This window comes from Trichomonas vaginalis, chromosome IV (assembly GCF_026262505.1).
Source record: "Trichomonas vaginalis G3 chromosome IV, whole genome shotgun sequence".
In the NCBI taxonomy this organism is placed as follows: Eukaryota; Parabasalia; order Trichomonadida; family Trichomonadidae; genus Trichomonas; species Trichomonas vaginalis.
This window is the reverse complement of record NC_067206.1, coordinates 38,979,818-39,003,747: the sequence shown is the minus strand read 5'-3', so window position 1 is coordinate 39,003,747 and position 23,930 is coordinate 38,979,818. Positions and strand designations below refer to the sequence as shown.

Here is a 23,930-nt window from a genome sequence, read left to right as displayed (position 1 = left end):
TGTCATTTACTATGGTTATTTTTGACTCAATAGGAGATAGAATAGTTTTGCCATAAATGCTGTTCAGAATGAGTTTTATAATTTCTTGTAAGGGGTTTCTTCTTTCTTATACTTTAACCTTAACTCAAACAACTTCTTTACTTCATCTCTTATTCTCATATCTCTGTTTCCATCGTAATAGTATCCTTGCAACACTTCACATTTGACACCTTGATATTTTATGAGGTCTTGTAATGTTATATGGTCAACATACATGAACAGCAAGTGTTTGAACTTCTTGGAACGTTAAGTTCTGGATTTAGTTCAGGGTCACAAACTATTAAATGAAAGTGTCTGTATACCAATCTCTGTTATCTTAATGAGAACAAAGAAGCCAGACATAAACTTTTCACCAATGGGTTCCTTTTGGTCGTCATCGAATAAATGTCTCATGAGATACTCTGTGCTTAACATTTCTTCCTTCAATACTTTGGAATACCTTCTAAAGTATAAAGTCTTGCTATAGCTGAAGGATATAATGAAACAGCGTCGAAGTCAGCAATGAGTTTCTTTTGCTCTTTTGTTTCATGTTATCTGACAACATACATCTTCCACCTTGAATGCATCTCGAAATAAATTCTCTTGGTTTATTTGAGAGGTCATAAAGATTTCCATTCGGGAAGTACTCTGTTCTCAAACAATTTGTTAGCAATAGAACAAATACTAACGTAGTCATAAACGTTTAAATCAAACTCTTTCAATAAGTCATTGCGGAACTTTACAAAACCTTCTCTTAAAATTCTTACATCTTGTTTGCAGTAAAACGTGCTATATTTTTCTAAGTCGAAGTGGTTTTCATCTATTCTGCAACCTTTGATGGAATCTATGTTTTTCATGAATGTATCTGCATCATGGATAAACTTACATGCTTCAGAAATGACACCAGTTCTGTTGTCATTTGCTAACAAAACACTGCTGTAGTAGTTATATGGAAATACTTCTTTCGGTCCTGTTTGTAAGTTAAACATAGCAGGAAATAGTTTAAGCTTCTTATTTATAACACTGTAAGAGTCTTTTATAATAATTGCCCGTCCTTTATATAAACCAGTTATTTGCATTGTTCGTGAACCTTTAATGATGGGAGTTCCTTTCACTTCTGTCATGTGTCTTAAGATGAAGTTTATGTCATAACTGAGGTTATGGAAATATATTAAACTCTTGTCAGGAAGTCTTTCCAAAAATTCTGTTGCACAGTTTTGACCCCAAATGCTTTCACTCACTGAACCATCTTCACTGTCATAACAGATGTTAAAAGCTTTATGAAAGCCGTCTGTGCTACACTCAAAGTCAGCAAAGAAAACGTGCTCAGGAATGAATTTACATTTTTTATTTACTTCTTTTGACTCTGCTTTCTTCTTCAGTTGTACACAATACTTTGGAGCATATGTCAAATCTTTAAATGGTGCAAGGTTCTGTTTATATAAGTCAGTAGTATATGTGAAAAGTTCTCCATAAGAAATAGGTTCGAAATATTTGCACTCCCACAATGTTTTCATAACATCCCATAACGGTGTTGTTCTATCATAACGAACTACATATTTTCTTCTCTCTTTGTATAAATCTTCATCTGTTTCTCAATGTTCATTCCACCACAAGCTTTGAGAATTTCTATATAGTTCGAATGAAATATGTTGTCATTGGTAATCTTTCATTTAGCATGTAGTGGTCTTCAACAAGAAGTAAGTCAATAGTTCTAACAGTTTCACATTCTTTTGGTATGTATATTATTCTTTATGTCTTGAGTTTGAAATAACCAATGGTAACATTAAATGCTATACCTGTTGCGTCAGAAATTTCTTGTACTTTACTTTGAGGAAAGTCTCTAACACGAATGACTTCTCTCATGTGGTCAATAGTTTCTTCATTTACTCCAGCCTGAATGCAAGCATAAACGAAACAATTGTCCTCTGTCATAAGTGTTGCAGTTCTTTTGTTCAGTTCATTGAAGATTTGGTAGCGTTCAAGATTTATAGGTAATGTGCAAAGATACTTCCAGAACTGACCGCTTCTCTTCTTATAAAACTTCTTTTCACCATTTCTTTCCAAAGCTTTCTATAAGTGCTGTTTTCCTGTTTGCTTAAGCTTCCAAAATGGCTTTCTGGTCATTTGTCAGTGTGCTTTCATCTCTATATGGTCTCTTTTTTGGTTTGCCTTTCTTTACATCTGACATCGTTAAGCCTTCATATTCTGTTAAATCATACATCTTTATTTCGGTAAGATTCTTTATGTTTGTCAAGAAGAAGTCATAGTGCATTTCAACAATACCTGCAGCATTTGCTTCTATCTCTGATATAAAGTTCTCCTTCAAGAGCTGATGTAGTAATGTTCCAATATTATTGAGGTTTAACGTAGAACATTCATACTTTCCACCAAGTTTATAACATACCATCCATCTCTGTTGGAGTTTATTTTAATTTTCTCTAAGAGTCTCATGAAAACCTTACCGAAATGTTTGTGTAAGTAGTCTCTGTTTGGTTCATCTAAAGCTTCGATGTTAAAGTCAATGAGTCTATTGCCTGACTTCACATTTCTCTTCCTATTCTCTTCATCTTTCTTTAACCATCTCTCACCTTCTTTTGGTTTGTCGTCAATGGAACGAATGACATCGTTAGCTTTGCGAACTTGTTCTATAGCACTTTTAAACATCTCTCTTCTCTGTTGTTTCAGTGTGTCGTCTTTCTTCTTGTTTCACCAACGTTTGCATTTGTTATGTCAAACATCTCTCTTCTTACTTCATGAGGTACTGAACGTCTATGATATAAGTCAATAGCAACGTCATTTAAAGGAAATGCTATTGCATGGACTTCGTCCTCGCCGCGTTGCGGCTTTATGAACTCATGAATTCTATCATAACTTATTGCACCATTATAGTCTTTAATGAAGTCAGCGAGTGCTTTTTTGTTTGTTGCGTAATGCTTTGCAACATCTATATTAGCTTCTGTAAGAAGTTGTTTTATTTCCGAGTGTTCTAACTTAGACAACTTCCGATACATCTTTAGTAGGAAATAAAAAAAATATTTTGAAAAAATTAGATTAGATTTTTTTTAAGTTATTTTTCAAAATAATTTAATATTTTTATTTTAATGAAACACATGCAAGATTGCAAGTTCTTTTCATACAATGCTCTCGCTACTGCCATCAAGAATGAGTTCAATAATGCTTCAAACGTTAATGTTATCTTTAACAAGAAGTTTGTGAAAGAATCTAAGTTCGGTCAGTATGTCAGACCATTAGCTATCGTCATTGACCGCAAACGTTATACTTCACGAGAGTTAGCAGTAGTTTTGAAACAAAAGGGTTTCTTCGTGAATGTCAAAGATACTCATTATACTGTTATAAAGAACTCTAACATTGACTTCTTCAGTATTGCTATGAATCTTTCCGAACAGAAAGAATATAAGAAGGGTGAAACATCTGTGAAATATTATCCTTCATCTCTGAAGACAATAACGAACAAAGATGTTATACAAAAGTTCTTACCAAAGGTTGAAGAAGCTTCAATTGACATTGACGAAGAAAGTGAAATGGTTGAAGAAATTGACCCTGAAGCTATTTAACCAAAAATATATTTTTGGTGAAGAGGTGAGAATCTCACCTGTTTTTCACCTCATTCTCTCTTCGTTAATGTTGTCGTGACTTCTTCGTTAATGTTGTCGTGACTTCATTCTTCCTCTTTGAAGTTATCGAAATATTCTGTTATTTTTTCCTTCAGTAATGTTAAGTCTTCTTTGAAGGTAAGTATTGTGCAACCTTTGATGTCATAGTGTGTTTGAGGAAGAGTATTTTTGACAATTTCCTTTATTTGCTCATTCGGTGTCATTGAAATCGGTAAGTTTTCACGATAGAACCAGTTTTCTGTCAGATTTGTAAATCTTAGCAAGGTCATAAAAGCTTTTGTTGTTTCTTCTGACTAAATGCAACATAACCATATCTCTGTCTTCTTCATTTTCCATCTCTTCAGCGTAAATCATATACTTATAACTCTTTTCCTTTCCTTTTGGTACTGAACGTGGTATTCTTTTCTGTATGCTTTTGTCTTTGGATTCAATGACTTCATCTTTTGCTTGAAGTTTCTTTTCCATCTGTTCGCGTTCTGCTTTATATAGTTCATCTAACATCATGAAAATATAACAAGCATAACGAGGTGAAGCCCACATTGCTACAGCATTTACTAAAAGTCTATGAACATAATAACCTTTCAAACCAGGTGCCAAATTCTTGCGATTTTCGTACGGAATCTCTTCCCTCGGTTTTCCGAGGGAAGCAATCATATGAGGAAATTCTTCTAAAAGTTCTTTTGCCTGTTGGTTTTCAAACCAATGATATGCTTGCTTTGTAGAACGAAGAGCGTTCATTATACTTTGCATTTGGTACATGTCATCTTTGACAGAACGAATGAGTCTCAATTGTTTGTTATACTGTATGTATTCGTATTCTTCATTTATGACTTCATGAACGATAGCAGTTGTTGTGTTCTCTAATGTTGACATATCTGTCTTTACATACAGGATAAAAAAATAAATAAAATAAAAACTAACTTTATTTTTTTTGAGATAAACACTATTTCTTCACAACATTAAATTTTATCCTGTATGAAATGACTTTAAAAAGATTATTGACTGACTTCGAATACTATCTCATTGACGCACTGACAGACCCTCAAAACTGTGTTGAAAGTTCTTTAAGCTTTAAGATTGAAGGTACGACGCATTTTGTCTTCACTTACGTATTGAAAGAATATGACCGTTATCATAACGAAGTGAATCAAACACTAATAAAATTTGTAGATAAAAAATTGGTTAACAATGAATATTTTAAACGTGAAGACCCAAACACTGCTGGAGATGATGAAGAATACAGACAAGTTATTGAAAAAAATAACGCAAGATTAGATGCAATAGAAAAGAAGTTTAATGAATGTCTTACAAACACGTATGAATATCTTATGCAGTGGGAAGCCAGATGGAAATAAATTTACGTCAAATATGCAATTTATAAAATCTTATGTCGACAGGCTACGTAGCACAGTGGTCTAAGGTGGTGTTATGGAGGGGTCAGAGTCTGTGGTTCGAACCGCGACAGCGCCGTATTTTCTTATTTTCTTTATTTGTCTTGTTTGTCGTGAATAAAAAGTGTCATAAAAGTGCTCTATCTTCCACGGGAATAAATAAAAAATTTACTTTATTTCTTCTTTATTTCTTTGTTCCCGTGGAAGAAGGGTTTTGCTGTTTTTTCTCAGCCAAAATCAATGATTTTTTCATTTTTGGAATCCTTAGCGAATGAGGAATCTTTTCTCTCGTGGAAGCTTTAACCTAAAATATAATTTAGGTGAAGAGGTGAGATGTCACCTGTTTTCTCACCTAATTTCTCACCCTCAGTCCGCTAAGCGGCGAGACCCAAAGGGTCTTGAATTTTCATGAATTTCCTTAAGATAGAAAAATAACGTTAGTTTTATTTTTATTTATTTTTTTATTTTGTATGTAAAGATATGATTTCAACAATCGGCACAACAACAATTCAAGCCGCGAACGGCGGGACTCTGTCCACAACAACTTCACCAAACTCGTTAGTCATGAATCCAACATCTATGTTAGTAGAGATGAAAAACTTCATTCCTTCTTCATATACTTTCGAAACAAAAATCCAGAAGATAAAGCAAGAACTTTTAACAAGTAATTTAGACTGTAGTGCGAAAGATGAAACAAATGAACAGTATCTTTATGAAATGCAGGACATTATTGACCATTTACCTAAACTACCTGAAATTCAGCATCAAAAACTAACTATTCCTGAATTCGATGAAATAGAAGTGAAACCAACTGACTCAGTAGAAATAAAGAAGTTCATTCGAAAGGTAAACTATGAGTTTCTAGGATTTCATTGCAACCATAAGGTTATGGACAAAGATTGCGACATGGTATATAAGAATGTTTCTGACATATATAAATCCGGGGAGTTTAAGACCTACGATAACTTTGTTTCGTTAGTTGCTGAATGTGTATGGCAGATAAGAGATAAAGATAGAAGAGGTAAAATATGGAACGAACAGATAAGACCAACTGCTTTTGAGTTAAAGAAAACCATTGACGCCTTAGTTGTTTTAGCAGGTAAGGTTTCAGAATATAACGCAAAAATGAATCCGCAATGTTCTAAATGTAAAGCAGCAATTAGGAAATATAACTACTCCGTCAAAGAGATAGAAAGAATGCGAAACGACTATGCAGACTTAAAGAAAGAAGCAGAAAAGCCAGCAGAAGATAAAATGAACATGTTAGAATTTCTGAACAAAAACTATCCAACAGCAGAAGATTTCCTTCTATCTGACGTCAAGAAGAAATATAAAGAGACTTTCGGTATTGTTAAAACTTTTGACATACTGACAGAAGAAATAGAAGCTACGAAATTGTTTAGGATTTCAAATATACATCGTACAATTCATGTAAAACGCTTGTGAAAAACTGGGGTGAGAAAACAGGTGAGAAAACGGGTGACATCTCACCTCTTCACCTAAACATTATTTTTATTGAATTCAATAAAAATAAATGGTTCATTTACTCACAATATTTTTGTACAAAACGACCCCAAACTTTTAACTTCTTTTCTGCAGCTTCAAATGCTATCTTAGCGAGTTCATATTCTCTAAATTCTCTCTTTAAATCTTCTTGTTCCCATTGGTCTAGTTCGTATGGAGAATCTCTATAACCATAATATATCTCACGTTCATGTTCTAATTGTTTTTCGCACATTTTTCCAACTTCTTCTTCGAACAAAGGTTTAGCATTCTCCACTGTATCTTCGAGTTCTTCTTCATCTAACTTCTCATGAACTTTCTTGTCTATGGAGTCCATAATATCTTTGACATAAAATGCATACTTTACAGAGCACCATTCAGCAACAAAATGAACGAGGTCAGCATGTATGTAAATACCTTTGAATTCATTCATAACGCCCTTAGTAAGCTCATAAAATGCTTGTTTTGAGGTCGAGCCACTTTTGGCTCCACCGTATTCGTTCATCCAAAACTCAAGAATTTCCTGCATTTTAGTACTATTGAGAAATCTGTTTAAATGGTTTAACCTTCCCGCTTCTCTTGCCATCTTTGTTGCATTAATGTAACCATCCTTGTCTCTACGTAAGACTTCAATACCGTTATAAGTGCCTTTTGTGAATGTTTCACCATTAGATTTGTTAGTGAATGTTTTTGCTTCGACTGACATTATTGTCTTTACATACAAAATAAAAAAATAAATAAAAATAAAATTAGCGTTATTTTTTATTTCATAAGGAAATTCACGAAAATTCATGAGGTGAAAAAAGAGGTGAGAAAACGGGTGACATCTCACCTCTTCACCTATAATATATTTTGTCTGATTTACATCCAACGAAAAAGTTTAGAAGAATTTTCTTATTCTTTCTGGCATGTTTTTATCTTTCCAGTACTCCCGCTCTAATGGTCCCAGATGAGTTGGTTTAGATTCTCTCAAGTTCTTAGATGGTATAACATCTTCAACGCCTCCTTCATATCTTACTTTATAAGTGTCATCGTTTATGTTGTAGTCAAGTATTTCAATAACCACTCCTCGCTTTGCTTCGTCAATGGTTTCAGCAAGTTTGCCATTACTACTTTCGACTAATTTATGTCGAGGATAAAATGCTATGGAGTCGTCAGCAGCTTTTATAAGATATCCATTACCTTGCGTAGAGTCTACGATATAATAATTTCGACTTAACCTTAAACGTTTCTTTGTCAACGGTTTGTCGTCAAGAACTACACGAACTTTTGTACCAGGAATGAGGGTAAATTGTGTTGAATTTCTGATATTTTGTGTTTGACTTAGTTTCTTTTGTATATACTTTTCTTCTTGTTGTTGTGTCATTGAATTTGGTGTATGTCCTGTTGTAGAATGCGTTGAGGAATTGTAAACTTCGATGAAATGTTTCATTGTTTCTTCGGTAAAGTCTCGCTCTTGATTTAAATCTCTGAGAGTCCTTATGAAGCGGTTAATGATACCGAGTATGTTATGGTTATGGTCTTCAGTAGTGTAGTGAGTTATGTTATGCTTAATGAGAAATTCTGTGATTTCATTGCTGAGGTATGCACCGTCTTGGTCTGATGTTAAAATACTTGGGCTATGTTCTGCTACAAACTTTTGTAAAACTCTTAACACTTCATGAGTTCCTTTATTTCTCATTATATACGCAAAAGCTTTGCGAGTGTTAACATTAATGAAGATGAGGAATGGTTTATGTCCTCCTTTTCTGCTTTGAATGAGAGTGTCAAATTGGTATGCGTCAGGAGTGTTGGAGTAAATTGGTAAAAAGTAGTCGTAAGGATTTATTTTTGTTTGATGTACAACATTTTTGTCAAAGAACCTTTTCACTTCAGCTCTGTTAGTAAATCCCGAACTCTTTGCAGCTTCATTGAATTTCTTAAAAGACCTCCATGGATGTTGTTCGAATACTTCTTTCAAGCTCATTTATGTAAAGTTAAAGATTTTATTCTAGGCTCAAGCGCGTTCATTGAACTCTATACCATGCGAATACAGTCACAAATGGTGGTATAATCTGCACCCGAGCCTGTTGGATTTGTTGTGAAAGTATGTGAATGATTTCCTGCGGTTCCACAGAAAATACCTGCGCTTGAATCTACTGGGTCACTTGAAATATCATATCTATGCATTCCCTGTCTATCCGAACCTGCTGCAAGATTTGTATAACCTCTTTTTGTTATTGAATGTGAATGACTACCTGTTGTGTTTGTAGTTCCTGTATGAGTGTGCGGTGGAAGGTTTGCTTCAGTAATTTTCTTCGAACCTCCTGTTTGCTTTGAATATCTAGCACAGTATAAGAATTTATCTACAATCTGTTCCCACGTACCGAAACCCAGAACTGTTGCTGGATTTGTTGAGTTCATTGACGTATAAATAGAACCTATAGGATATAATGTTTGAAGTATTTCTGTCTTTAATGTTTGAAGCTCTGTTTTGTCTGCTTTCTTGTCATATAAATCTTGAGCAGTGAATTTAATATTATGTTCATCCTTCATGACATAAACATCTTTACATCTAATGTTTTTCATCGTCGTTATGTCGTCATCCGATGTTAAACCTTGTGGAAAGTTAGGAGGTTTACAATATAATGCATCCCCACCAGTTCCTTCAACCGTTCCTTCAATACTTTCTATACCAACAGTTGTGAAGAAATCATGTGTATGAGTCTTATTTGCTTTTTATCTAACATTGCTGGTAGTTCATGTGTTTCAAAGTTTCTGACATGACCTTCGATATTCATACATTTGTTATTTAAGGAGTTTAGTGTATCTTTTACGCTTGTACTTGGATTCTCTAAAGGTGCACTTGAACCAAGGGTATAGTTCAATATTATGTCGTCTGCTCTAACAGTAGTGAAGGATTTATGTGTATGGTTCTTGTCGGCTTTACTGTCTAAAGAAGTTTGAAGTTCATTTATATCGGAGATGTTGTGTTTATGAGATTTCAAAACTTTGTTCATTGCTTCGAGTTCAACTTTGTCAGCTTTACTTTTAATAGCATCTTCAAACGTTATTTTTGACTTAACTCTCAAAGTAAATCTTGGTTCAACTAATACACCGTTAACATTGAAAGTAGAGGCATAAATTTCACCGGTATAACTAAATGCTTCTTGTGCTTTACCTGTGTCATAATGTACAGTACAGCTTATGTCATAACCTTTAGCACGAATGTATTTATATCTTCTTTCATTAACATCTTCAGTGCTTATTTGTTCATTCTGTGTTAAATATCCATGGTAGTCCGTTATAATCTGTTCGTCTGAACTTATATAATGAACATGGTTTTTGTCTGCTTTTTCGGCTAATTTCTCATTAACATCATTCACTTCTAATTCAACTCTTCCGCCAGAACTCTTATTATCATTAATCTTTTTCATTAATTCGGTAATTACGTCATAAAGACTATATTCTGTTTTCGGTTTTGTAAATAATGAGTCAAAATTTCTTTTCATCATTACATCGCTGACATTAATGATATCACCAATTCCTTTTTCATTTATTCTCTTCATTAATTCTGCAATAATGACGAATATATAATCTGTTAATTTATTCTCTTCATCGAGGGTTATAGAATGTTTGAAATCGAATCATTAACTCCTCTAAATAAATCAATAACTTCAGGATACACGTTTTTAATGTCTCGAATAACCCGACCAGTATCCTCGCCACTATGTGGCTCTGAGCCCGTTGGGCTCTGTTGTTCATGTTCTTCGTTCCCGTCGTTACGTGGTTTTATATCTCTAACCATCATCAACGCAGCCATAACCGGAGGGTTTGTTGCTACCTGTTCGAAAATCCGTCCGTTATGTATGGTATATCTAAATAATTTCTTTGTGTTTGTTAAAACATTTGAAACAAGTCTTTTAAAACCATCTACAAAATTTCCTGTTTCACCTAATGTTCTTGCAGCATTTACAAGCTCACCCATTCCCGCTTTTGACCCCAAAAACGTCCATATTGCATTTATTTCACTCTGTATAGTTGTCCATTCAGCGAAACTAACACCCGCATTCGCTAAGCTGAAAATGAAACTCAGTGGATCGAACTTAATTCCACCTTCTTTTTCAATTTCAACGAACTCACTAACATGAGATTTTAAATATTCTTTCGTTAAAATTGTTTTCCCCGATGTTATGTCATTAACGAAACTATCACCGTCAAAAGTTAACGAATTCAATTTCGTCGTTGATGCTTTTATTTCATACACCGCTTTATCATAGTTTTTGGCTCACCTTCTTTAGAAGCATATGAAACATTAATGAATGAATTATATGTATTCGTGAATGAGTTAAAATCAATGATTTTCATTAATGACGCCTTTAATGATTCATTAACTGTTGAATCCCTTAAAACAATTACTGAACTGTCGTTAATGAAAGGTACCCTGCAAACCGTCGAGTTTGGATCAAATGCTGTAGTTGGTGCAGGAATATTAATGATATAAGTCATTAAATCATTAAGTGACGTAAATAATGTTGTCGTTTTTGATTTAATTTCTTTAGCATCTGTTATATACGGTAATTTTATTTCTGTAGTTTCTGAATTAAAGATATTCGCTAAAATGTTTTGTAAACTGTTTTGAACAGCAGTATAAACCGTTGAATTCGGAACTCTTACGATTTCACCGTCCTTAATAAAAGGCATTGCACATGGTGTAGTGCTTGGGTCAAATCTTTCGGGATTATAATTCAACATATATTCTAATGCTTCATATACAGACTTATATACTGTTGTGTCGTTCTTCATGACAACTTCACCATTTACAATGAATGGCATTGTACATGGAGTTAAAATAGGGTCAAACTTTTCATAGTCTTTCCATGTTATGTATTTCTCGGTATTTCCATCAGAAATAACAATATATTTGTCAGTAAGTGTGAGAGAGTATTGACCAAAATATAAACGTTTAGCTCTGTCAGTTTCATACGCATATGCAGCAATAGTCATATTTTAATGAGAATAAAATGTTGTTCTATTTGCAAAGTACAGACCCAAACGAATACGGGACAGTAAAGCTACAAACAAACTTAGGTCTTCAGAATGAAGCGCTTGCTTTCAGAGTTGTTGACTTCAATACTATCGCTTCATTCGTTATAACAGATGAAACAGATTTCATGGAGATTGAAATAGATGGAAAGAAGCATGAAATAAGATTTCACAATAATGTAGAATATAAGATGGAAACATTAGCTGGAGTGTTAAATGCGCTCATAAATACTACAATAAACAAGGATAACGAAGAAAACTTAATGAATGTTAAACTTATTGCAGGAGTTTTGAAGTTCAGTTATGCGAAGGAGTTTAAGATAACACGAATGAGTCATAGAGTTCAATTGCTTCTGGGAGCATACCATATGACATTTCCTTTGAAAAGTATTGACAAAACGATTGAGATGAAATCTGTTCCATACGTATGTTATGGCAATTGTTTATACATTGAGTCAAAAATAGCTAATGTCACAGGTATTTCAGGAGTTAATAGTAAAGGTTCAGTAGAATATAAGTCTTTCTGTTATGCAGTCAATTCAATGTTCATTCCAAACGTTCCTGTCATAGCAACTCATTTAGGTAAATGGATTCGCATTAGTCCTCATAATTTGAAAGACATGCAATTCAGACTTGTTGACTTTCAAGGCGAGCCTGTAGAACTGAAGGCACCAGTGCGAATGACTGTTGAAGTTGACTTTTTAGAAAATATTAAATGCAACAGCTTACAAGAGAACTCAGAGATAAAAATATAAAGTATGAATGTTATGTATTAGGTCATGAACTTTGGTTGTTGCTGTTTGATGAAACAAATGAGTTAGTTATGTCAGTCAAGAGAACAGAAAAAGGCGTCAAAGGCGCCGAGCGCAAAGCGCTATATTGTGTTAGTGAAAACTGCACCAAGTCAATAAGATTAGGTTTGCATTATGAAGATGAGTTCGATACTGTTGAAGAAGTTTTGGATAGATATTACAAATTGCTTTAATTTACTAAAACATATTTCAAGCAAAGTTTATATTCTGTTGAAAGTTTTGTATACTCGTTCGAATATTTATACTTAAACTCAACTCCTGTAGTTCCTGGTGTTTCAATGATGCGGATGTTACCTATTTTCATGAATGGTGGAGTTTGACCACAGCATTCGATTTCAGGGTCGAGATAGTCAATGACACATTGTTTCCCTGTTATTCGTGAGATAACATTTTCAAGGTCCTCCTTTGTTAGAATTATTTGGTTCTTGCTTATAAGATTTGTCAAAAGCTTCTTATCGTCTTTGAGTAAAATTGTTTGGTATAACTGAAGAAGGTAATGGTCTACGTTATCTGAAGGATTTGTTTGAACATTTGTGTAAGGATTGTCGTTGGCTTCTCTTGAAAGAATTTGGTCCAGTGGTGGATACTCTAACTTAACATCTGATGTAGCGTTAGCGTTTGAAGCTGTGTTTAAATTCACGGATTTCAGCTCTGGTTCTTTTTCTTTCAAACACTCTGAACTATAGTTCTTTATGACAATATTGTTTGTCGTTCGTGAGTCAACATTTGATGTTGGTTCAATTGGAACATTAACGGCACCAGCTAAGATGGATTTGCTTCTCATTTCATATAGAATAAAAACCTTTTATATGTATGAAATGAACAATATACTCGACAAGGGTTTGAATGTAAAGCTAACGAATGAAAAATTGTTGAATTCACTGAGACAGGAGCTGTGTATAAAGATGTAGAACTACTGAACAAAAGAGCTAAGGGAAGAAGCAGGAACATGAACAAAGGGTGGAAGCCTATAAAAATTTATGTCAATGATGGCTCAGGAGGTTCAAACATAAAGTATGCAGAAAGTTATAGAGTTTATGCGCTAAAAGGTGAAAAGCCTTCATTTAAGAACAGCTATTCTAACGCATATCCTCAAAAGTTAACGGATGGGGAAGTGGATGATATGAATGACAGCAAAAATATTAACAGAAATGGCGACAGAGATGCATGGAATTTGTTTACCATCAGTCAATTGAAGGTTAAACTTTAAAACAATGTTGGTCGTTCCCATGGAATATTTTTGACTTTAATGGTATTAGTCATGATATGAATCTCAAGGTATGAACGAGGAGAGATGAGAGACTTATATGCTTCCCAAATTTCTTCAAAAGGTAATGTTATACCTGACTGTTTCCAAATGAGTTCAATATCATAACGTGAGAAACCTTGAAAGATAACGAAGTCAGTTATGAGACGTTTTATGTTTAAAGCTAAAAACCTCCATGTTTGCATAAGTATTGCTACAGTTAAGTGGTAATGTCTGACTTTAGTAATGATGTTAGCTAATGGTGAGTCAGGCTTTGACACTAAACCTTTACCAGCGAAGTCGTCACAAACTAATAAAGTGTTTGAAGGATATTTTTTGAAGGGGTATTTTGAAAGTTTTGATAGAATGTAGTTTGTAAGTCGTTTCATATCGTAAACTCCTGAGTATTGACGTAAGTGGTGTTTGTCAATAATTCTTTCCATCTCTTCTGAAGTCTTTTGCATTCCTGACTGTATAAATTCAACGATGGCATAATATTTCCTCTTACGTCGAATGTAACGTTGAAGAAATTCAATGAGTTCGCTATCTGGAACTTTAACGACCGAGGCTTGAACTTTTGACATAAATGTTTTCGCTGTTGAGTCCATAGAGTCTGAAGTTGCTGATATAATGATTTGGTCATAATATGAATCTTGACCTAAACGCTCTGTTATGAGTATATGACGAATGAGGTTAAATGTCTTTCCTGACCCCATCTTTCCACAATAGAAATAAACACCATTTGAACAGAACTCATAGTCCTTACTGAAAGGAAGAATGAGAGAAGAGTTAAGTTTGTCTGTAGTTTCATTCATGTCTTCATCTACGTCATGTATTAAATGCTTCATTTTATCTCCATTAAAAATGCAAGTCAGAAATATTCAGAACATAGCACCGAGTCTAACTGACAAGAGTATAAAGATATACTATGAACACGTTATGATGAAACCTACCAAAATTCAAGAAAGTCAGTATACTTATGAATATCCAAGACACTGGGTAGAGTATGTAGGAGGTGAGAAAGCTATTGAAATAAGACAGGTTCGAAGTATTCCAGCAGGAAGGACAATATTATTGAAGAACTTTAATGTTTTGAGATATAATGATGAAACAAAGAAGCAAGATAGTTTTCCTATTGCTGTGTATGTGAACCTAGACACAGGAGATGACATGAAAGTTTTTAACACAAAGCTTCAAACGGTAGTGAGAGAACAACTGACTGCGGAAGGACACCCATTACCTTCAGAAGTTAGCATAGCATATAATTTTGAAACAAACTCAATAGATTTTAAAGTCGTCTCTGCAAAGAAGTCAGGTTTTACATTTAATGAAGCAGATGTATATTCGAATGAAAACTTCAAAGCTATTGCATGGTTAGATAATGACGATTGCTTTAAGAAAATCTTTAAATACAGTGACTCAACGATGTCAATAGATGACCTTCGTGGAATGTTACCATCGACGTTTACAGTAGAAGGTTCAGCAGGATTGCTTACAAGATTGTCAATTGGTGGTATTTGGTCTCGTGAGAACATTGTTATAAAATCCAGTATAAGTGAATTTGCTGAAGAATCTATATTATGTCTTTCAAACTACATGTATTCGCCGCCGAAGCATTATAGTATAACAAACTTTGTCAGTAAGTTTAACATAAGACTTGTCGAACCTTCTTCAATGAAAGATGTTGTGCTACCTAAAGATGGAAAGGATGGACTCATTATTGAAATGATTTTAATAGCATATTAAATGAGCTTGTTCTTGAAGGTCATTCATGATGAAATAACTGTTGTAGAAGATGTTAGCAATTGTTCAGACATTTTGAAGCGAATAGATGATATAAGAAAGAAGTTTATGAAGCCGCAACGCGGCGAGGACGAAGTCCATGAGAATGTTTATGTTTCATTGACTTTCTCCAGTAACGAGAACTTTTATGAGATAATATTGAAGAGAGATGATTTTAATATGGTGTAAATGGTAGCTTGGGCAGCTTTAGGCGCAATGGGAACAAAAGCATTAGCATTTGGAGCAAAAGCACTTGGAGCTTATGACGCAGTAAATAAAATGAGTGGAGGAAGAGTTTCGAAGACATTAGATGCAAATAAAGGGAAGATTGGAGGCTGGGTTGCAAAGAAGTTAAGATTAAATAAAATAGGGCTCATAAATAAAGCATCCAATTTGGTTGCGACTGAGTCAGAAAATGCTTTAGGAAAGGACGATGAGTTTGCAAAACATGCAAAAGACTTTAATGACCAGATGAAAGGTGAAACAATGCATTTAAATAGAGTCGATGGAACTCTTCCTCCACCAGTAGTTCTTCCGTATGGTCCCTATGGAATGTATGGAAACCCTTACGAAAGACCATTTGACCCATTGACTGGTGGAAGTAACTGGTATCATTACGGACGAAGAAGAAAGACAGTTAAGCTGGAGACAGACGTGAAGAAAGCAACTAAAAAGAAACCAAGGAAGAGAGTTATAAAGCAATGAGAACGTTTATGTTATGAGAAATTTTTAACGTTAGTTTTATTTTTACTGAAAATTTTTATTTGGATGTAATGACGAAAACTATTGAAATAACAAACTACAACGGTCATGAGTTCAAGAATTTGTTCTTCGTTCCTCGTGAAAATACATTCTATCAGATACGAGGGAGAAAGGGTAAAGTTAGTTTGAGCGTTTATGATAGCAAACATAATGGAAGATATATACAAGCAGTAGATACAAACGGTAAGCGTGTTTCATTAGCTTTGTCAAAACTTACTAACATTAATTATGACAGTGACTTTGACTCAGACGATTGGAGCGACAGTAGTGATACTGAAGAATATGAACTATTATGTGAAGCACAACAATGGAAAGAGTTGCAATACTTTTGTAAATGAGAACGTTAGTGTGTACGTTAGTGAGAACGTTAGTGAGAACGTTAGTGAGAACGTTTATTTTTTCATGCACGTGCATTGTGTCGCGGGGAGTTGTCATGGGCAATGACCTGCGCACAATATATAACGTACAGAGAGGTGAGATGAGGTGGTTTATGTGATAAATACTTTACGTGGCAGAAATAGTTTAAGGTTATTAGAAATATTGCATCTGCGATGTAAAATATACGTTAGTGGTTTTGTAAAGTGTCAGGTTGACATATCTTCGGTAAGATGGCGCGCAGTGCCACCGTACTGAAGATATGTATACTAACTATGTATGCAGCGTTAAGGTCGACATAGTATATCTTTTCGTTTGAGTCGAACTTGTCGCAACCAATTGGTCCAGTTTGTGGAAATTCAAGTGAGTCTCTTATCTTCTGAGAAACTTCTCCTGTTATCTCATAAACATCGTCGAAGCAACCTGTTTCATATAAAACCTTCTGACCTAACTCAGATGCTCTCCAATACAATTTGACGTCAATTGGATGTCTCAATGGAAGTTTGTTTATAGCATCTTGAAGTTCTTGCAACCTCATTGGAAGTTCTTCTGGTTCAGGTTGGTATCCGAACATACCAACCCCTTGTGGAACTGTGTACTTCTTTTGTACTAGAACTTTGTCCGGAACAACTTTTGGTCTTGCTAACAATGAAAAGCTTGTTTCGTCTTTTGGTACAAAAGTTTCTGTCAGCTTGTCATCTGGAATTGGTTCCAACAAACCTTTCTCGAAAAGAATGTTTACAGCTCTGACAATGTTGCACTTACTTTTACCAAAGAATGGGTTTGTAAGACTTTCGTTCAACATGAAGTGGTTGTGGACAATTACAATCTTCAACCATGGTAAATTGAACTCAACAACATAGTCGTCATGTGAAGAACCTTTAGCTGTAGGTATGTTGACTCGGATATTGACATTTGCCAACGGTGCAATTTTTGCCAATTGACCTCTGAGAATGTACCTTGTCTTCACACATGACTCAAGATACTTCATCTTCTCATCTGTAACAAGACCAGAGTTCCTGAGACATGTAAGAATGCAAGGTTCATTGACAATTGTTTCAATTGAATTGTAAATTCCATACCTTGTCAAGTCAATGTCAGACTTATTTATGAACGGGAAGTATCCAGCATGTTGTCTCACTACTTGAGGGTTAGGTTGGTACCATTCGAACTTGACACTTGCAATTCCTTCAATTGCATTCAAAATGTCTGAGTCGGAGTCAACCATTTGTTCTCTCTTTGTAGTCTTGAAAGCGTCAAGAAGTTTTGCGGCTGTTTGTTCATTGCCATGTGCATAGTAAATGTGACCATCCAAATCTGTTATGGTCAATCTGAGATTGTGTCCTTTCTTATTTCCGTCTTGAATTGCAGCAAGTACTCCCATGAAGCCTTCTTTGTTCTTTCCTTCGTCAAAGTTTACTGTAAAGGTTCGACCAGATGTAATTTGACTTCTAACTTCACGATACTTTTCATATGCATATCTTGTTCTTTCCATGGGAGCATGTGTGTCTTCACCTTTTCCTTTTTTCCTTCTCAAAGGATGCAATTGTTCGTCATGTTTCCAGTAGAATCTGGCAAAGCCGTCGTGTCCTTCAACTTGAGGTTCACTAACATCGAAAGGCATGTCCATAAGACGTTCTTCTTCTAACCTCTCTAGTCTGTTTGGATAATTGGCACGTGCTGTTTCCAAATCCATTTCGTAGCGAAGACCAGACAATTTGTCATAGACTTTTATGGGTCTTCCCTTCCTATATTTAAAATTCTTCGAAACTCTCCAACCATATCTTTGTAACTCTGCTTTTATTCTAGCAGACTTTCTATCCATTCTATATGGGGGCATTTTTATAAAAATAAAAAAATATTTTTTTTCTTTACTTAACATAACCGCCTGCTGCCATAAGTCTTTGACGCCAACCCATACCAGCTAATGAAGGTTGACTTGGTTTAGTTTCCAAACTAAACTTTGGTTTTGGTTTATCTTCAGTTTTTGGTTTTTCTTCTTCTATCGGTTTTTCGTCACTTTTCGGTTCCTCTGACTTTACTTCACTTGCAGGAACAGTTGTGTCGTCAACATCTTCATAAATATCATATGCCATTTGTTTTTGTTTTCCTTTCAACTTTTTGTGTTTGTTGTAAAGTTTAGAATATTTCGACTCTAAGTCAATGAGATGTTCTATAATGAACTGTTGGTCAGTGAAGTAAACTTTTCCATCTGTTGTCTCGAAAGCTCCTTCAGACTTCAATATTTTATTTGTGAGAGTCTGTTTCTTTTTTGAGATACTAGCCGTTCCATTTTTATGAAAAGTGACTTTATAGTTAGGGTTTGTATTTCCAGACCTGGCACTTTCTATTATTGAATTTTTCTCTTCATCTGTAAGTTCTTTGACAGGTTTTGACAATGGTTCTGAACTTTTTGTTTGTGGTGTCAAATCTACCGTTTCAACTTCTTCGGTCATTTCATCTCAGTAAAAAATTTTAGTTTGGTTTGTTTTCAACTGGTTGTTTAGGTTTTTTAAGTCGGTCTAAAACTTCCTGAGGTATAGGAAGAACTTGACAAACACGTGGTGTAACTGCTGGAAGCCGACAAATCCATCTTGAACTTATTTGTCTCAATGCTGCATTGTTCATTTCATCTCAATAAAAAACTTTACATTCCCCACGTTTGAGGCGGTTGAGGTTGGTTATTGTTTACCCACTGTTGTGCATGGTTATATCCTCTGTTAAAGAATCTTTCACCTTGGTCCATATAGTGTCCTGCTTGGTTATAGTAGTCATTTGCTTTGTTATAATAGTTTCCTGCTTGTCTTCCTACATTGTCCATCCATCCTTGAACTTTTCCTCTTGTTTCAGGATTTGGAATAAGATTTGTTGCATCTCGTGCTACATCCCAACCTTTCTGTACAGTTTGTATAATAGGTTGTGCTTTCTCTTTAAGTATACCTAATGTACTCAAAATCTTCCTTCCAACTCCAAATACACCTCTGGCTATTGTTTCCCACTGCGGGCAAAAATCTGGATGCAACTCCTGCTAATGCGCCAAATAAACCCATTTCTTATGGGTTAAAAAATGACGAATCCAAACAAGGACCCCTATGTTTCTAAGGCAACAAAAAAAGCACTCATGATAAAAATCTTTAGTTCAACACCAAATGCTTGGTTTATGGATATCTTGGAAAACATTCCGAGAGTTAGAACAGATGGACCTCCATACTGGTTAATATTTGTTGGTCAAAACACAAGATACTGTGAAGCCATACCATTATGGTCCAAAAATATTTTAGATGTGAAAACTGCTTTGACAATATTCGTTGACAAATACCATCCAACAAAACTGACATCTGACTGTGAAAGTTCTTTCAAATCAGATGATATTAAAAACTATCTGCGTTCAAAAAATGTAAACCAATATTTCATTGTCGACCAAAACCATTCTGCTCTTGGTGTCATTGACGGTTGTATAAAAATGTTAAGAGACTTAAACCAACCACAAGGTGGTGAAGCAAATGAAATGTCATATGACGACAAATATAGACACTTCTCCATGGCAAAGATGAGACAAGTTTTAAATATTTACAATAACCGTAAACAAAAAGGTTTGGGAAACCACTCCCCCGAAGAAATGAAAAACAACCCTGACTTAGAGAAAGACTATATATTTAATAATTTAGTCAAAAGAGACAAACAAGAAAGAATGCCGGGCTTCAAACTTCAGAAAGGTGACAAAGTAAAAATAGAAATACCTAAACGCGACCCATATGAAAATACTATTGACTATGACAACAATGGGAACCCGACAGGTACTCACATTCGTGTTCGTAAAAATAGAAGAAAGTATACAAGAGAATATTATGAAGTTTTAGGCAAACATGGCAAAATGTACACACTGCAAGCAGAAGATAAAACTACTATTGTCAGACCTCGTTTCAAACTTGTCAAAGTTCAAGGTGGTATACTTTCAAAGACAGTTCCTAACAAATATAAGACAACTCCTGACGAATATGCTAAAGAAGTTGAAAATGACGACTAAGCAATTCTATACCATGCGTAAACTGTCATGTAAGGTGGCATGTATTCTTTACTTTGTCCCGTTGTTTGCGTATATCCTGAAACGAAATGTGTATGGTTTCCTTCTCCCTGAGTGTCACTCCAGTAACAATTTATAGCAAACTTAACGTCGTCTTTAACATCATATCCTTTACCTTTTGTCATTCCTGACCAATCCCAATATCTATGCTTATGCCAACCTGCTTGAGATGTACTTAAATCTATGTAATGACTGTGTGCAGGTAAATTTTCACCTGAAATCGTTTTACTTCCACCTGTTTCCTTTGAAGAGTTTGCACAATACAAAAACCTGTCGACTATTTGTTCCCATGCACCAACACCAAACATTACTTGAGGACCTCTTGCATCCATAGATGTATAAATAGAACCTACTGGGTTCATTAAATCAAACATATGAGATATTATAGGATTGTCTCTTTTGAACTTAAAATATAGTGCAACTATTTCAGGTTTCTTCTGGTTTGTGTCAGAATATTTTTTATAATATAATCTTATGTTTTCAGGGTAGGTAAATCTTGACTATAATATTTATTTCTGTCATCTGTATAATAATATACTATTCTCGTTTTTTCTATTGCATTATATCTTTTATATCTATAATAATCTAAATATAATGTTAGCTTTTGTTCATCTACATGTGGTGTTCTGACGTCATCTCCATAGTCATAATAATATGGTGCTGGAGCTGGGTCAGGCAATGTCATATCTGTCATTTCATAAACTCTTAAATATTTCTTTTGTTCGTCTCCATATAAGTTTAAGTAGCAGTTGTTGTCTAATGGAACTTTAACTTGTGTACCATCATTCTTTTTATAGCTTACATACATTTCATTGTTATTTTTTCGGAATGAGTTTATACCGTGTACCATTTTTTAAGGACTGTACCAACTGCCATCTAAAATATTTATTTTCTTCATTGACAGAAAAGTCACCAACAATAGTTTCAATATTTTTTGTTCCTATCAAACTTTGGTATATTTCATTGACATATGTTTTATCTGCTTTATTTTCAAGGCTAACGTTTAAGTCTGTTATTTCAGAAGATGTATGTGTATGTCCAACGGCACTTTTCCTGTTTAAGGTTTCTTGTAAGTTTGTAATATCAGATATAGAATGTGTATGAGTCTTATTTGCTTTTGTCTCTAATGTTTCCTTAAGACTTGGTATTTGGTTAATATAATGTATATGAGTCTTTTTAGAATATTCGTTTTCAGCTCTTGTCACTTCACTTGACATTTTATTGTCAACATATGTTTTGTCTGCTAGTTCAGGATGAGTATGTTCTTTTGTTGCATAAGCATTGTTAGCTCTTTCTTCTTCTTTTGCTATTGCATCGTCTACATATTCTTTGTCAGCCTTGTTGTCAACATCTGCTTTCAAAAGAAGTTCATTTATAGGTTTCTCGTTTAAAGTTCCTTTTGTTGGATTTATACAGACAGTATTGTTCTTCTTGTCTTGAAACAGAAACTCATCTGTCATTGGGTTTAATGTCAGTTTTAAGTTTCCTTCTTTCAATGACTCAGATATCTTAGAATAGTTTGAAAAGTTTGTTGTGTTCTTATTTAGAGCTTGCATAATGAGTTGTCGGTTGTGTTGTATTTCTCTCATAGACGCTGTTTCATTTGACATTTTTATTATAGATAAAATATGCTTCCAATAGAAAAAGAAAATTCTAGAGTTGCTACAACTAAACCATTAGATGAACTTTTTACTAATGTCGGTCAAAAGTTTGAGACAGATACCGTAAAGCATGAAGGCTATCGTTTTGACTACCCATTAAGATGGTTAAGAGACCCATCCGTCACAAAAGCTATTGGCTTTCGTAGAATGAAGTTCATTTCAGAAGCCATACATGGTTTCCCATTTACGGTCGGTTTTGAAGTTCGATACTATAACAAAGAAAAACGTATGTATGAGAAATTTGAACAGGGAAAACTTTTACAAGTTAGTTTGCTTGTAAACTTAGAAACAACTCTTCAAGCTTTCAAGAAAAAATAAACGATATCTATATTGAATATGCAAACCAGTATAACATTGACGAAGGAGAATACCATCTCGATATTATTTATGACAGGAAAAATGCAACTGTTAAAATCAATAAAATAGAAGACCTTGGAGAAAACGTTTATATTTCTACAAAATATAACAACTTGGCATGGTATAGATTTATGAGGATGTTAAATCAGCCTGCAGCATATCCAGTACACCCGGACTATTATGAAGTCGAAAACCCTAATGGAACATATGAAAATATTTTCGACAAGATGCTATTATTGTTCATGCTTCATTTTCTGGCGCCAAAACTCTTTCTTATGCTTGGCAAATGACTTTTACGAAAAACCTACAAAGTTATACGAACCACCAAGTGGAAGTATTTCAGACTTTCAAGTATGGTTTACTACAGATGGAAGAAAAAGAATAATTCCATTATACCATGCGTTTTACTTAGAACTTAGTTTCATATACAACTACTATCGAACGATAAAAATATAATTTTTTAATACGGTTGAGGTGTTGGATTTGGTTGCCAACTAGACTGTGGTGCAGGTTCAGGCTGTTGTATAACAGGAGCTTGTTCTTCTGGTTCAGGGTCTTTAGGTATAATACCAACAAACTGACCTACTCTTTTACCAATATTTTTGACTCCGTTCCAAATTCCTTTTCCGACAGATTTTATTCAATTCCATATACCTCTTCCAACTCTTCTGAAGAAGTTTCCAATACTACTGAAGAAACCCATTTTACTACATGTAAAAATCTAATGTCCACCTAGTCTCTTACGTTTCCTGTTGAGTTCCATAGCATTCTTTAACTGGAGCTCATACATTCTGTTTCTCCTCTGGTAGAAAACATATTCTGGGTCAACTCCTGTGTTCGCGTCATCTGCATAAAGTTGTTTATATCCCACTTCAGGGTTTGTATAAAACTCTTTCCATCTCATATTTGCATACCATGGTGGCAAACCTAACGCAGCGTCATTTGACATGGCAGTTTGCATTTGTACATCTGTTGGCACTTGACCATAGTTTGCCATTGCAGTTTGTATTCTAACTTCATTTGGAATATTCTCTGGGTTTGGTTGTCCAGGTTGCTGTGCATTCGCTAAGTTCTGTGCGTCCATTTAATATTAGATAAAAATATCTCTTACGAGTACATATACTGAACATTTGCAGGCATTGGTTCATCTTCATATTCTCTGTACTTTTCTGCCACGTCAAATAAATAAATGACACAATGGAAAAAACCTAAAACAAGTAGTCCTATTTCAAACCACATTTACTTACTAATAAAATTTCTTTGTTATGACACTTTC

At 34.6% G+C, this 23,930-nt stretch overlaps 15 protein-coding genes and 4 pseudogenes across 19 annotated transcripts, besides 1 other annotated feature; 8 read left to right on the top strand and 11 right to left on the bottom strand.

Moving 5' to 3' along the window:
- Positions 1-21,814: part of a mobile genetic element that runs on past the window's edge.
- TVAGG3_0247340 lies at positions 2,199-3,032 on the bottom strand (annotated as a pseudogene). Its single transcript has one exon. A coding segment is annotated over exon 1 (834 nt).
- On the bottom strand, positions 3,701-4,394 carry TVAGG3_0247330 (annotated as a pseudogene). The gene has a single exon. A coding segment is annotated over exon 1 (694 nt).
- On the top strand, positions 4,637-5,011 carry TVAGG3_0247320 (uncharacterized protein; the record flags this gene model as incomplete). The annotated part of the gene is made up of 1 exon (XM_051227915.1): positions 4,637-5,011. One exon carries the CDS (start codon positions 4,637-4,639, stop codon positions 5,009-5,011), a length of 375 nt encoding a protein of 124 aa, XP_051112901.1.
- On the top strand, positions 5,936-6,493 carry TVAGG3_0247310 (organellar and viral DNA polymerase type B; the record flags this gene model as incomplete). Its single annotated transcript, XM_051227914.1, has 1 exon — positions 5,936-6,493. The coding sequence occupies one exon, from the start codon at positions 5,936-5,938 to the stop codon at positions 6,491-6,493; it is 558 nt and encodes a 185-aa protein (XP_051112900.1).
- TVAGG3_0247300 (uncharacterized protein) lies at positions 6,591-7,256 on the bottom strand (the record flags this gene model as incomplete). The annotated part of the gene is made up of 1 exon (XM_051227913.1): positions 6,591-7,256. The coding sequence occupies one exon, from the start codon at positions 7,254-7,256 to the stop codon at positions 6,591-6,593; it is 666 nt and encodes a 221-aa protein (XP_051112899.1).
- Positions 7,431-8,516, bottom strand: TVAGG3_0247290 (integrase core domain containing protein family; the record flags this gene model as incomplete). Its single annotated transcript, XM_051227912.1, has 1 exon — positions 7,431-8,516. One exon carries the CDS (start codon positions 8,514-8,516, stop codon positions 7,431-7,433), a length of 1,086 nt encoding a protein of 361 aa, XP_051112898.1.
- Positions 8,557-11,536, bottom strand: TVAGG3_0247280 (annotated as a pseudogene). Its single transcript has one exon. A coding segment is annotated over exon 1 (2,980 nt).
- TVAGG3_0247270 (uncharacterized protein) lies at positions 11,905-12,330 on the top strand (the record flags this gene model as incomplete). Its single annotated transcript, XM_051227911.1, has 1 exon — positions 11,905-12,330. The coding sequence occupies one exon, from the start codon at positions 11,905-11,907 to the stop codon at positions 12,328-12,330; it is 426 nt and encodes a 141-aa protein (XP_051112897.1).
- Positions 12,557-13,171, bottom strand: TVAGG3_0247260 (uncharacterized protein; the record flags this gene model as incomplete). Its single annotated transcript, XM_051227910.1, has 1 exon — positions 12,557-13,171. One exon carries the CDS (start codon positions 13,169-13,171, stop codon positions 12,557-12,559), a length of 615 nt encoding a protein of 204 aa, XP_051112896.1.
- Positions 13,926-14,448, bottom strand: TVAGG3_0247250 (uncharacterized protein; the record flags this gene model as incomplete). Its single annotated transcript, XM_051227909.1, has 1 exon — positions 13,926-14,448. A coding segment is annotated over one exon (523 nt), but the record flags the coding sequence as incomplete, so codon positions are not given.
- Positions 14,471-14,629, top strand: TVAGG3_0247240 (uncharacterized protein; the record flags this gene model as incomplete). The annotated part of the gene is made up of 1 exon (XM_051227908.1): positions 14,471-14,629. A coding segment is annotated over one exon (159 nt), but the record flags the coding sequence as incomplete, so codon positions are not given.
- Positions 14,804-15,379, top strand: TVAGG3_0247230 (uncharacterized protein; the record flags this gene model as incomplete). The annotated part of the gene is made up of 1 exon (XM_051227907.1): positions 14,804-15,379. One exon carries the CDS (start codon positions 14,804-14,806, stop codon positions 15,377-15,379), a length of 576 nt encoding a protein of 191 aa, XP_051112893.1.
- Positions 15,605-15,943, top strand: TVAGG3_0247220 (protein of unknown function, DUF4107 family; the record flags this gene model as incomplete). The annotated part of the gene is made up of 1 exon (XM_051227906.1): positions 15,605-15,943. A coding segment is annotated over one exon (339 nt), but the record flags the coding sequence as incomplete, so codon positions are not given.
- TVAGG3_0247200 (uncharacterized protein) lies at positions 16,743-17,357 on the bottom strand (the record flags this gene model as incomplete). The annotated part of the gene is made up of 1 exon (XM_051227905.1): positions 16,743-17,357. The coding sequence occupies one exon, from the start codon at positions 17,355-17,357 to the stop codon at positions 16,743-16,745; it is 615 nt and encodes a 204-aa protein (XP_051112891.1).
- TVAGG3_0247190 (uncharacterized protein) lies at positions 17,724-18,377 on the bottom strand (the record flags this gene model as incomplete). The annotated part of the gene is made up of 1 exon (XM_051227904.1): positions 17,724-18,377. A coding segment is annotated over one exon (654 nt), but the record flags the coding sequence as incomplete, so codon positions are not given.
- On the bottom strand, positions 18,424-19,008 carry TVAGG3_0247180 (phage tail repeat-like family; the record flags this gene model as incomplete). Its single annotated transcript, XM_051227903.1, has 1 exon — positions 18,424-19,008. The coding sequence occupies one exon, from the start codon at positions 19,006-19,008 to the stop codon at positions 18,424-18,426; it is 585 nt and encodes a 194-aa protein (XP_051112889.1).
- TVAGG3_0247170 (uncharacterized protein) lies at positions 19,713-20,579 on the top strand (the record flags this gene model as incomplete). The annotated part of the gene is made up of 1 exon (XM_051227902.1): positions 19,713-20,579. One exon carries the CDS (start codon positions 19,713-19,715, stop codon positions 20,577-20,579), a length of 867 nt encoding a protein of 288 aa, XP_051112888.1.
- Positions 21,815-22,264: 450 nt separating the features above from the next.
- Positions 22,265-23,110, top strand: TVAGG3_0247150 (annotated as a pseudogene). Its single transcript has one exon. A coding segment is annotated over exon 1 (846 nt).
- A 265-nt stretch (positions 23,111-23,375) lies between these two features.
- Positions 23,376-23,738, bottom strand: TVAGG3_0247140 (uncharacterized protein; the record flags this gene model as incomplete). Its single annotated transcript, XM_051227901.1, has 1 exon — positions 23,376-23,738. The coding sequence occupies one exon, from the start codon at positions 23,736-23,738 to the stop codon at positions 23,376-23,378; it is 363 nt and encodes a 120-aa protein (XP_051112887.1).
- Positions 23,739-23,930: the final 192 nt, after the last annotated feature.